This window comes from Diospyros lotus, chromosome 5 (genome assembly GCF_014633365.1).
Source record: "Diospyros lotus cultivar Yz01 chromosome 5, ASM1463336v1, whole genome shotgun sequence".
NCBI lineage: Eukaryota > Viridiplantae > Streptophyta > Magnoliopsida > Ericales > Ebenaceae > Diospyros > Diospyros lotus.
Window position 1 is genome coordinate 9,139,928 of NC_068342.1, and position 13,110 is coordinate 9,153,037.

Consider the following 13,110-nt stretch of genomic DNA (forward strand, 5'->3'; position numbering starts at 1 on the left):
TTTTAAATTTTACGTTTTTTGTCATTATTGTTCGCCTTCCCTTACTTAAGTATCCTGGCTTCGCTTTTGGGGTTAGATCCTACGATATAGTCATTGACGCTCAAATTAGTTAACCAAGAAAGTGGATGTGTAAAATATAAGATAAAGTAGATATTTTTAGCTATAAAAAACCATTATCTTTATGTAGGTTGAGCTAAAACTTAGGTAGGCTACATAGTATCATCGTCGAGATTTTCGATGCTCGACCTTTTTTACGATGTGATGGCAAATCTCTCAAGTTAATCATAAATTCCCAGAGATTTGGATCCGTTAGATTTATTTGAAGTACGTAAGAAAGAAGGCACATATCTCTTCCCTACTAGCTTCTTGTAGAGACATGTGTCAGGCTAATATTTGGTCTTTCTTGGGGTAAATGGGTATTCTTGCATCCTTAAAAGTGTTCCCTTGTCACACCCCCTTTCGAGCATAGCTAAGTTGTACATTTGGTTTTGGGGGTGGTTGAATTAGTCATTTTTTCTTTCATTTAATGGTCTGACTATTTCTTTCCTAATGCCAATCCCCCGCAATTATAGTTATATGAGTAGCATTTTGGCAATTCATGCCCTTTTAGGGTGCTTTTCGGCTCATATTAGCTAATGGAAAGGTGCATGTGACATTCAAAGCACAACAATTGCTCTTCCTATTCTCCATAAGTTTCTACCTTGCTCATAGTGCAGTTTACTTGTATTTTGATGAACTTTGAGGAATGCTTGAACAACTTGGTTTGCCCGGGTTTTCCTCTTCAGCTCAACTCCCTTATTTTTTGATCATTCTTCTTTATTTGTCTTAGTTAGTTCTTTTTTTATTTTACTCAATCTTTTCGTTCGTAGTTTGGCCAACTCTTGAGCATGTCTTCTAGTTACTCCCAAATTACGAGGTCTAGATTGGTAAGTAATGCAAGCTCGGACACTCGGTCCAACTCAACCTTTGAGTTTCCAATCTTTACTACCCTAGAGTTCATCCAAGGTGTGACTTAGGATTGTTTATCTATCGGCCCTTCATCGATCACAATTTTGAGGGTTGTTTCCGTCGAGCAAGGTGAGCTCCCCAAGCTTCTAAGTATCTTTTGCCCAAGCTAATATGGGTGGTCCCCTAATTGCTTGGTCGATATTCATTGGCTTGGGGAGGGCCTTTAGCTGTTTGAGGTAATTCCTAAGAAGTAAGAGGTGTGTTGAACATGACTTCATTAAGACGAAAATATTACATTTGGAGTGGGATGATCCCCTTCCGTGCCAGTGGTGTAACCTTTTTAAACATTCCAGGTGTTTGATAGGCTTTTCTTATAGGTCTTCTAATTGGTATGCCCTTGGACTAAGTGTCTCAACAACCAGATAGGGTCCCTCATAATTTTTGGTGTTAGTTTATTAGTATCCCAAGGATTACTAACACTGACCCCACGCAAAACACGGTCTCCAGGTAAGAAATTTGTTACTTAGATATGCTAGTTGTAGTATTGAGCAATCTGTTGGTTGTAGGGTGTAACACTCTGCCATTTATTTCTAATTTATATATGAAAAAAATTATAAGATAAAAATTTTCTTAAAATATATTCAAGGTAATACTTATTTCTCAAAATCAAATGTGGGCCCAAGTTGCACAGCGAAACCATTAATGGGAAATCTCGTGATTTCCCTAGTTAATCGCCCAATCAAACGACTCATATGAGACAAGTGCTACCCAACCTTCTGTCAAATTTTAAGTTATTCAAGCTATCATGTAAAATCTTAAAAAGTTTTATAGAAACTAAAAATGATCCAAAAATCTATCATTGTGTAGAAATATCAACTTCTAAGGACATCACTCAACCCCTTACAAAATTTTAAGAAGTCGGGTTGTTGTTCACAACTACATTGTTGTTAGGACACATTTTGTATTCTAATTTTTTCACTAACCAAATCTTCATTATTTTTTTTGTACCATCCATATGCCATTGAAAAGCTTGCTCAACAAATTATTCAAATTTCATTCTATTTCATGAAGGTTTTAACACTCTTGAGTTAGGCTCAAAGTGAATTGATCTGACTGAGCAACTACCCTATGCAATTGTTACTAAAATGAATGAGCATATTTCTTTTTGCAAAATTTGAACGACAGTGAGACTAGATTTAATAGAAACTAGACTTCTTCTTATATTTCGTGAAAATTTCTCAGATTCTTCATCCATTTGAAATTTCAAGCAACTCACAAAAATAGGTGATTTGCAGCCGTGTTCTATTTTGGATTGATTAGATATGTTTCACAAGAAAATTCATAACTAAATGCAAAAAAAAAAATCCTCTTTTCGGTGATTCTCTCACGGCAAAAGATCAATACCACAATCTAATTTCTGAGAAAAATATAATAAAATACATAACTCACTTTTAATCACCCTATTCAATTAGTCACAAACAGTAGCATCACGTCATAATCCAATATCTCAAACTACAAATGATAGTCCCCGCAATGAGATGATGGAGATGCAACCCGAATTACTTCAAAATATTTCTTTGCATTTGTGGAATTGCACTTGCACCCGAAAACTTTTGGAAAATTATATTTTACCCAATTTTTGCAATTACCCAAATACCCTCAACGTTGCAATCCAAATGACCAGAACAGATCTCAATTTCTTATCTTTTAAATTTTCTTAAAAATCCTCTATATTACAACCAACTCCCCTTAAGAAAATTTCCTTAAGTTAGAGTTTGAAATGGATGGATCAAAATTCCTCAATTTACAATACTTAAATCATTTTCTTCAATTTTTATTTTTATTTTTTTTTTTTGGGGGGGGGGGTAAATTTAAGGGTATTACAATTTTTTCTTTAATAAGAAAAAAGAATTCTCCCAGTTCTCAATTTAGTAATATGTTTCGAGAAACAGAATAGTAGACTCAATAATAAGAGTAAAGTAAAGTTCGCTAGTCAGTTTAGAGTGAAGAGGTAAATAAGAAGGTTTTTCTTTGCATAAGTCCCAATTCCATAAGAAAGTTGAGGAAGCTTTTTTGTATGTCAAAATTACACACAATTGCAAGGAAAATGGGAAAGATTAGAGGATTAAGCAAAAGTGGTTGATGATCAAAACAGAATTATAAAAGTGATAGATAGGTGTATACTAATAATCATATTATTATTATAGTTGAAGCAAAATGAATGAATGAATGAAGAATTCTTGCATAATGATAACAATACATGTGTGTGATCCTCATATCATCAACTGATCCTCATATCATCAACTGATCCTCTAAAACTAAAAATAGTAAGAGGCAAGTTCTGATATTAAAAAAAAAGAAGAAGAAAGAGAAGTAGTTCGAATAATTTGTAGTCAGTCATTTTTCTTTTTTAAAGTTTGGCCACCTCCCTCACAAAATCCTCCAATTCCAACCACGACCTTCCGCCTTCCCTCACCGCCTCAACTGCCTCCTCTCTCAGCTCCTTCGCTCTCTTCTTCTGCATTTTGCCGCCTCCACTCATTGACTCGGCGATAGCACCCGCCAACTCGTCCGGGTCCGGCACCGTGTCCGCTCCCTCACAGACCCGGACCCCCGCTCCCAAGTACTCCACCACAAGCTTTGCATTCACAAACTGGTCCGCCTCCATGGGCCAACCCAGTATCATCACCCCACCCGCCACCGCCTCCAGCACCGAGTTCCACCCGCAGTGACTCAGAAACCCGCCCACGGCTCGGTGGCTCAGAATCGCCACCTGTGGGGCCCACCCCCTTATCACCCTCCCCCTCTCCGATACCCGATCCTCGAACCCCTGGGGTACCGACCCGTATCCATTTTCAGCTTGTTGGGCCGTGATGGGCTTGACGACCCAAATGAATCGGATCCGGCTTCTCTCCAGCCCAGAGGCCAAGGCCTCCATTTGGTCCCTTTTCATCAACTTCTGGCTTCCGAAGCAGGCGTATAAAACGGACTCGTCGGGGCACTCGTCAAGCCATGACATGATCTCGACATGACCTGGACGCTCAATCTCAGCCCCCAAATTCAGCGGCCCGACCCCCCAAACCCGGCCGTGGGCCACTGTCTTCCTCAAATGATCCAGATTCTCACCCTCAAGCCCACGAAAAGTGTTAAAAACGCACCCCCAACTCGACATATTTGCGACCATGCCATTCTTGACGAACTCGAGCTCGGGGTCCTGTTCCCTGTATAGCCGGAATATGGAAGGAAGATGCTCCTTAGCGAAACTCGGCGATCTGGGCAGATCAGGAAAATCGACGGCAGATAAAGAGCGGACGGAAGCGACGTTCGGCCAGAGAAAATTGAGCATACAGGCCAAGAAAGCGGAGGCGGAGTAGAAGGCAATTCTGGGAATACCCAGTTCCTGGGCGAGGTGGTAAGTCCAGCCGAGGAAGAAATCGGAGATGATGACCGCCGGGGGAGACGGGTGGGACCTGAACCACTGGAGAATTGGGGCGTGAAGCTTGCCGAGAGCATTCGTCATGGGGACGTTGCCGGCGTTGCCTAGTTCGCGGACGTTTTCGACGTCGGGGGCGAGGGAAGGGTGGTGGGGGAAGGGGAGGACAAGGGTGCCGATGGAAGAGTGGGCGGCGAGGAGAGGGCGGAGACTGGGGAGGTTCTTGGGGGTGACAAGGATGGTCACGGCGAGGCCGCGGAGGACGAGGTGGTGGGCCAGGTCCAGCATCGCTAGCATGTGGCCCTGTGCTGGGTATGGGAAGAGCAGGATGTGGACGCCTTCGCCTGAACCAGAGGGCTTATCCATGGTTCAGAGAGAGAGAGAGAGAGAGAGAGAGAAGCTGATTGGAAGTCGATGAAAGCCGAGATTGACTCAGTCGGCGCAGAACACTGGGCCTTCGGCGCAACTCGATTCAGATTTGGTCAGCTCGTAGCTGTGATCGAGTTGACACGAACCATATCTACTGGCTCGAGCTCAACTTGATTAAGGCTGGCCAAACCGTTCACTCGACTCGATAAGCTCAAATCAGATTCAAATGAACCAACTCGATCGGAGAATGTTGACCGACGCTAAAGGATTTTGAAGAAGACGAACAAACAAGACCCCTACATACCTGAAAGTGCAAAATCAGAAAAATCAAAAATCAGAACCTCCCCAATCAGGAGGAGAAGACCAACGAAGAAGACTGTCAAATCAGCAATCAAACCCCCATTCTATGCAACTTAGCCAAAAATGGAAACCCACAAGGAAATCAACTCGAAAGGCCGAGAGATACGGAGGAACAGAAATCAGAAATCAAAACCCCCTTTTATCTGAAACTTAGCCAAAAATCGGAAAATCAAATCAAATCTTCAATCCCGAACATACCTGGAAGTGCGAATAAGCTGAAAACCGAACACAGCCTCAACCCCACCGTGAGGTTTCTTCAACATCGCAACATCGAGAGAGAGAGAGACAGAGAGACAGAGGACGACGAAAAAGAAAAACGGCTCCCTTTCTTCCAAAATAAGGATCGAGAACGCAACATTTTATTGTTATAGGAAATAAAAAAATATATATATTATTATATTATAGCTAAGAAAAATAAATCGTACTATAACATTTTATATTTATCATTTTATTGGTATTACCAATCTCACATCAAATTAAAAAAAAAAAAAAAAGAGAGAGCGATTTTACCAATCCAAATCAAATTAAGGTTGAATTTTCTTTATTAAACAAATAAATTAATTAAAATTAAAATTGTCATATAAAACTAAAAAAATAACATATTTTTATCACAAATAATCTCTATCATAAAAATCATCTTCATTGACATATATGTGTGTGTGTGACAAAGAACAATTACAAACTAGATTATTAAAAAAAATTCACCCCACCGATTATCAAACACATTCATGGGTATTATCTATATATATATATATATCACTCACATATATGTACACACATATGTGTGTAACAAATATGCGAAGTGTAAATGCAAAGACTGTAGAAGATACAAATAGCAAGAATTAAAGGAAAAAATATTACTGAACTGTGCAAGCAAACAACTAAACAAGAACACTGCCGAAGTAAGAAGTGAAGAAGTGTAAAATTAATGGGCTACCGATTGCCTGAAGAAGATGAACAAAGAAAATTTTGAAGAAGATAAAGTAACACAATCTTGGAAGGTGATTGAAGAAGAAATTAGTGGGCCGAGGGCTTTCGATTTCGCAGAAAATTAAATGTGTGGGAATCATAGTACATGATGCTTATTGCTTATCTTTCTCATTCAGCAGATCCATGGAATGGATCGTGGTTCATCCATCTGCAGCTTAACCAATGGTTCAAGGAAAGATACGTCAATTTTTGCCTTGCAAGTTTAAGAATCTATTAAATTCTTCAAATATTACGTATGATTATCAGTTTTACTCCATAAGTCCTCCTATTTCAAGATGGTAAGACAATCATATTAATTTTATGTAATGTAATGTATAATAATCTTATTTATTTAATATTTGGTACAAAGAAAATCATATAGAAAAAATTTACAAAAAAATTTTAGAGATTGTGACACTGAAATAAAGTCGTTATCTCAATATCCAGCAAGAGCTATTGCCCCTTGCCCTCGGGCCTCAACTCCATCCCATTTATGAGTCTTAATGCATGATCAATTTGGTCTCTTTTGGTTATCATTGGGGTCGTTAATCATTAAGGGCCCATAAATGTCATCGTACGATAACTGAAAATTAAATAGAACTCATTAATGATTGTTTCTAAATTGGGTCGGGCCCCTATTTTGAATTTTGAACAAAAAATGTATTATTCAGTATAAATTTACAAATTGACTTAGCTTATATAGATAAAAGAGATTTATTCTCTTTAAAGTCATGAAGTTCCCTTCTCTGTGTCTTCCCTATTTGTCACAAGGCAAGTCCTAATCCAAAGTTAAATGTGTGCTAATTTCTATCTAATAGTGCAAATTCATGAGAGTGCAAAAATCATCTAATAAATATTTAAGTTTTGAGTTGAATTAGAATAGCAATTATCTAGCGAGAGAGTTGCAACACCATTTCTTACTATAATAATTATTTTTACATGGAAGTATGTAACACAATTAGTTTTTTTTTTCTCATTTTGCATATAATAATTTTTAGGTCGAAATCTTTGATTATGTCACCATCATCTCAAATGATGTCAGGATGAGGGAGCCAAATGGCAGGTGGAGTATACAGCAAAAGGGCACAGTATCCACCACATCATTTGTAGTTGCGTTCACACCCTTGAGTGGGTTGGTGAGGCCACTCTCCTAATGGTCCACTGCATGCTTCATAATAATCTAAGTACAACTCATTTGAATCAACACTTGGGACTCCTTTAGTCACGGCTCATCATCACTCATCGCCAATTCACAAGCCCCACTCTCATCTTAACTCTTTTTAAGTAGATTCGGGAAATAATTTATTTTTTGATTTGGACTTGTATGACAATATTGTTCTTTCCTAACACCTACAAATATAAATGAACATGTCCAAGACATGATAGATTTCAAGAAATTTAAACTTGGACCATCTTTATTCATAGTGATATCATAAACAAATTTGCAAGATATTGTTATACAAAAAATGAAATTCTTGGAGACTTTTTCTGAACTTTTTCTTCTGATTCCTACCCCAACTGCTTTGTTCCTTTAAATAGACAAAGCACTTGGCCATAAACCTCTCCCCTGAGGCACGGAATTCCCCCTTTCTTGTGTTCTGGCAGCCCAACTTAAAGAAGCTTAATTAGGGTTCCAAAATGGATTTGCACTTTACCAGAAAGGGCTCATTTCCAGTCATCTTGGTAGCAGCAATATTAATGGCTTGGATGTTCTCTTGTGGAAGCTCAGGCACAGACAAGGACAAGGAGGAGTGCACCCAGCAGCTGGTTGGGATGGCAACCTGCCTGCCCTATGTTGAAGGCAACGCAAAAGCCCCAACTCCGGACTGCTGCAGTGGCTTGAAACAAGTGTTGAAGGCAAACAAGAAGTGCCTGTGTGTCATCATCAAAGACAGGAACGACCCAGATCTTGGCCTCACCATCAATGTTACCCTTGCTCTGGGCCTGCCTTCTGCCTGTAATGCCCCTGCTAATGTTTCCCAGTGCCCCGGTATGCTTTTTTTTTTTTTTCCTCATCTTTTTTTAGATTGTCTTAAATTCGAATCCAGTGGACTCATTCAAAGTAACCCAATTCAAAGACTCAACGAGCTTAGAAGGCCTTTATCTATTAATAGTCCCTCATGTCTGACTATTCAGTGAGCACTGCAGTTTAGAGAATGGTGAATCTTAATGAGATTTTTGAGATTGAGTACATTGGGGTCGAAAGTAAGAATTTATCTTTCTTGTATACCATTATTATTCACACAGTCAATTTAAGCTCCAGATTTGCTGGCTCAAAGACCTGAACACGTTTTCGAATCCCGTTAAAATTATCTCTAATTAATTTTGTCTCAAAATTTATATCAATAGCACTCTCAACAGATTTTCATGGCTGAAATGCATGTGCAGCCCTTCTTCACCTGCCCCCAAATTCGCCAGATGCTCAGGTGTTCTACCAATTTGGAAATGCCTCCAACGGCAGCAGCCCAGCCAAGAGCCCAACTAGTGCTTCTGTTCCAAGTGGTGCGTAGTAGTAGTAGTAATAACCATTTCTTTGACTTACTATCTATGTTTAATTTGTGTTGTGATGGTTTGGTTTTTTGACTTGTTATTTGGACTTATCTGTGCGGAAACAGTGAAAGACAAACCCACAAGTGCCAGCAGCACCGGGGCAAGCGGGGTGCAACCAAACAGTGGCAAGAGATGGATGGGATTGCAAGGCATTGTTAATGTTGTTGGGCTCTTGCTTTGTTTCTTTTACAGTTCGCACTTGTTCCTGTAGGCGTTAGATCTCTTCACATGGATGGATTCCAGTCTCACATCAATCCTGCAATATAAATAAATTTATATTTTATTTTTCTTTTAAAAAATCATTATAGTTCAATGGTGTTAATGCCTTCTTTTTATTAATATGTTGGGTTTATCACAACTGACAACACCTTGGTGTTGTAAGAATTTTGAGACATTTTAGCCATTTTATTAGACTGACAATTTTATCTTGAACAAGGTCTTTGCAAAAATAAAAATGATCCCTTATAAGTTAGTTTTTTTTTTTTTTTTTTAACTTAGATCTAATATGAGATTATTTTTCTTAACATGAGTTCTAAATTAAAACGGAACTATGTGCATGAGGGATTCAAGTATAACTATACAAGTTTCACACATGACACTGAGTGATGTCATCAAAATATGGTTGGATGCATATATAAGGTTACACCTCTCAATGGATCAGATCTAGACCAGATCCGACTAGATCCATTGATTCAAATTATTAATTAATAATCTAATTTGTATCCATTTATAGAGAAATGTACTTTGTGAGCAAATCAATGTGGGCATCTAAGGGTGGGGCTTACACTCTCTCCACTATATTAGGCAACATAATTATTTTGTCCATTTATAATTGGACTAAATCTCATGAATTTGAATCTTAGTAGATCCGCACCATATGATCTCCACCAAATCCATTTTTAAACCTTCCTTTGTATTTTTCTATAAGAACACATGTATACATAAATGTATTTTTATCCATAAATGAGTATTAAATATTGTTATAATTATGACTCAAAATTAAAATTTAACTATGATTTAAACTTTAAATTTGACTATGATTAAGACATAAAATTTAATTGTGATTCCAATAAATCTACAATTAAAGATTTATTTTCTTCATGGCTCATCTTATTAGAATATAGATTTATTTAAATCTTTTTTTTATATATATCTATAAATGAGTAGTAGATCTATAAATAAGTATCTAATACTTTAAAATTATTACAACTATATCACTATTATTATACTAATATCATCTTAGTGATATTTTGTTCTTTTGATTTTTATACGTTAAATTTCTGTATTTGTTTATGTGGTTGATGGTTTGATTGTGATTTGTTTTCGATCTAAAATCATAATATATATAAATATATAGATACATTTATACCTGTACAAACATATATACATATACAAACAAGAAGGTATATATATACATATATATATATATATATAATTTCAGGAGTTCAATGTAAATACTTGGCGAGTTCTGTGGCTTTGAAATTGTTGATGGATTGACTAATTTACCCATTACTTTTGGTGTGTTTATTACGTGGAAGATGCCTATAATAGTGCGTTCTTTGTACCTTGTAAACGTTAATTGCTCCAGCTTTCCGGGTAACCGGATGCTGCAAATGAGAGGTCTTCTGATAATAATAAAAACGGACTTTGTTGTTGAAATGTAAACTTTTTTATATATATATGTATGCAATTTAATTTTCGTCCTATCCTATATAAGTTTTTCAAATGTATATAGCTGTAGCCAGAAATGAGCTTTTCTTGTTTTATACGTACCCAGCTAATCAACCAATTATATAAGCCTTCCCTCCTTATCCCAACTTCCAGTTAAAAAAGTTTCTCTGTGTGACTTCTCCTGCCTCTTCCTGCTAATCAAAGATAAAAAGACTTATTATAACATTATTACAAGTTTGAAGATGATTTGTAGACTCGTGAGACCAAATAAGATAATCTAAACCTCCCCCATAAATTACCAAGATGTTACATTTGCTTGTTAGATCGATCAAGCGTGTTTTAGAAATATTGGTTAATGAAGTAGAAGTCACGTTACATTTTATATAATTTATCACAAAAATACAATTGACACCAAGTTTTTATTTTATAGTTAACCTTTCTCTTTGTCATCACCTTGTCGTGACCACCAATTTACATAGTGGGGAGACAATTAGGGTTGGGCTCCCAAGGATGCACCAATGGTACCCAAACTGAAAAGGTGTTGCTTTCAGTGTCTTTCGCTTTAGAAGTTCACTGTTGTTGGCACATTCATATGGCCTTATTGCATGGAGTCGTTGAACCTTTTCCTAAATGGTTTTCATTAATGCTCTTTATGCCACTTCTAGGAAATGCAGTGAAATGGATGCCGCTTTGTCATGTTTCGTGTTTTCCTTCCATGCCTACTGAAAGTAAAGATGCGTTTGATTGGAATTTTTTTTTTATAAAAAATGTCACAATAATGATTTTTTTTTTTACGTTTGATTGCTTAATATTTTTCGTGAAATTTTTTTATGATACAACATATTGAAACATATTTTGATCTATTTTTCGTATAAAATTACAACTAAGAGGAGTTGAGGATTATTTTTTATGAAATTAAAAAATATTTTTTTTATCTTTTTTTCAAGACACCTTAAAAGTGATGGATCAATGCTATTGGTACACCCATTTTGTACATCTTAGGCTACATAAGGGGGTATTATGACAAAAAAACCCCTCATGAGACGTATAGAAACAGTGTAATACTCTCTTATGTAGCCCAAGATATACAAAATGGGTGTACATTTAGCATGATTCAAAAGTGATTTCATTTCCTCTTATTTTCTTTTCAAAAAATATTCTTTTGATGAGAGAATTTCTTTCCTCAAAATATATATACTAATTTGTTTAAAAAATATAAAGAAAGTAAGGTTGCGTTCTCTTTCGTGTTTCAATTTTCAGTTTTTAGTTTTAAATTCATTTTCAATTTTGTGTTTTGAATATCTATTTCGAAATTTTTGAAAATATGTTTTTTTTATTATTTTGAAAAACTATATCTTAAAATAAAAAACTAGAAAATTTGAAAAAAAAAATATTTTATGATATTTTATTTAATGAATTTGATTATTAAATAATAAAATTAACTCTTTTTAATAAAATTCTATTATTAAAATAAAATAATAAATGTAATTAATAAATTATTGACATAACGATAGTTTATATTAAATATTATTATACATAATATGTGTTAATGGTAGAGAATTAATTCCAAATATATTACAGTTTTAATAAATATATTATCAAACAACATATCATTATCCTATTTCATTATTTCAAGATGTTCCATTTTCATTAAACATTTCTCTCAAACTTCATTTGTCACATTTCCTTATCCATCACATGCTCCACTTTTCACTCATACCCAAACAATCACAAAATTATGTCTAAAATTCAATTGTCTATTCTTACAATCAACAAAGATGTGTTGAACATTCAACTATCCAATATAGCTTGAATATTAGTGTATTTTTTTCTCCTTAGTACCAAAGAAAATGAGGGCAATTATAGTTTAACTTAAAAGAGACTTAGACAAATTATAACTATATATTGAATCTTAGCAATGGAACCAAGCTTTATTACTACCAAAAACACTATTATTATCCCATTAAAACACATTAACTAGTCCTTAATCTATCTTGATTTGAATATGGCCTATATGTCTTGCATATATCAAAATTATAGAATCATTTTTCAGTTTTTTGAGACCATAACATATTAAAACCACATTTTTAGAGTCCAAATTTAACCTGCTTGGAGGATGGTCAAAGCCCATGAACACTAAAATGAATATAGATGAAAGAGTTAACCCTATACATTGCAGTGGGAACAGAATGATATATTTACTTGTTCAAGAATAATTATGAGTTAAACTGAATATATTCTTAACGAAGAAAAATTCTTATAATATACCCAAAAGTAATTTATTACACTAGTCGTCCCATATTCATTTTTAACTTAGAAAAATACAAAAAAAAAAAAAAATCACATCCTCACGAGCTAACCATATGCTAAGAATTATTGTTCTTCAATTTATTAAAATTTATTCCTAATATTACCACCCATTATTTAACATTGTTATTTTGCATATTCATTCTCCGTTGACTAAGCACTTGTCAAATGGGCTAGTTCGGTCACATTAAAGTTTAACATGTGTGTCGGGCTAGGCATAACCTGTTTGGTAAACAAAAGTTATAATATTATCTACAATATTAATTTTAACATTAATGTTATGTATAACATGACCCTAATAAAAGAAAACATAATAATATTTATAATGTATAATGATATCTATAAAATTAAATAACTAAAAGTATTGGTTAAAAAAATATAAGTAAATATATAATATTTTTCATTGTTTTTACACTAAAATTTAAAATTAATGTAAAATTATTTGTTATATTTGTAGTCTCCAAATGGTATTAACTATTCAAACATTTTGAATCTTTAACTTA

At 35.3% G+C, this 13,110-nt stretch overlaps 2 protein-coding genes across 2 annotated transcripts; one reads left to right on the forward strand and one right to left on the reverse strand.

The window, feature by feature from the left end:
* Positions 1–2,809: 2,809 nt before the first annotated feature.
* Positions 2,810–5,453, reverse strand: LOC127802897 (UDP-glycosyltransferase 89A2-like). The gene is made up of 2 exons (XM_052338975.1): positions 5,309–5,453; positions 2,810–5,054 (listed from the first exon to the last, which is right to left on the reverse strand). The coding sequence occupies exon 2, from the start codon at positions 4,745–4,747 to the stop codon at positions 3,359–3,361; it is 1,389 nt and encodes a 462-aa protein (XP_052194935.1). The 5' UTR covers positions 4,748–5,054; positions 5,309–5,453; the 3' UTR covers positions 2,810–3,358.
* Positions 5,454–7,437: 1,984 nt separating this feature from the next.
* LOC127802320 (non-specific lipid transfer protein GPI-anchored 14-like) lies at positions 7,438–8,919 on the forward strand. Its single transcript, XM_052338055.1, has 3 exons — positions 7,438–8,069; positions 8,468–8,581; positions 8,695–8,919. Exons 1-3 carry the CDS (start codon positions 7,718–7,720, stop codon positions 8,838–8,840), a joined length of 612 nt encoding a protein of 203 aa, XP_052194015.1. The 5' UTR covers positions 7,438–7,717; the 3' UTR covers positions 8,841–8,919.
* The last annotated feature ends 4,191 nt before the right edge of the window (positions 8,920–13,110 follow it).

Excerpts from the sequence above, each read along its gene's own strand:
- LOC127802897 (XM_052338975.1), bottom strand. The coding sequence starts at position 4,747 with ATGGATAAGCCCTCTGGTTCAGGCGAAGGCGTCCACATCCTGCTCTTC.
- LOC127802320 (XM_052338055.1), top strand. The coding sequence starts at position 7,718 with ATGGATTTGCACTTTACCAGAAAGGGCTCATTTCCAGTCATCTTGGTA. Across the intron at positions 8,070-8,467 it reads TAATGTTTCCCAGTGCCCCG|CCCTTCTTCACCTGCCCCCA; the intron begins GTATGCTTTTTT and ends ATGCATGTGCAG. Across the intron at positions 8,582-8,694 it reads TAGTGCTTCTGTTCCAAGTG|TGAAAGACAAACCCACAAGT; the intron begins GTGCGTAGTAGT and ends GTGCGGAAACAG.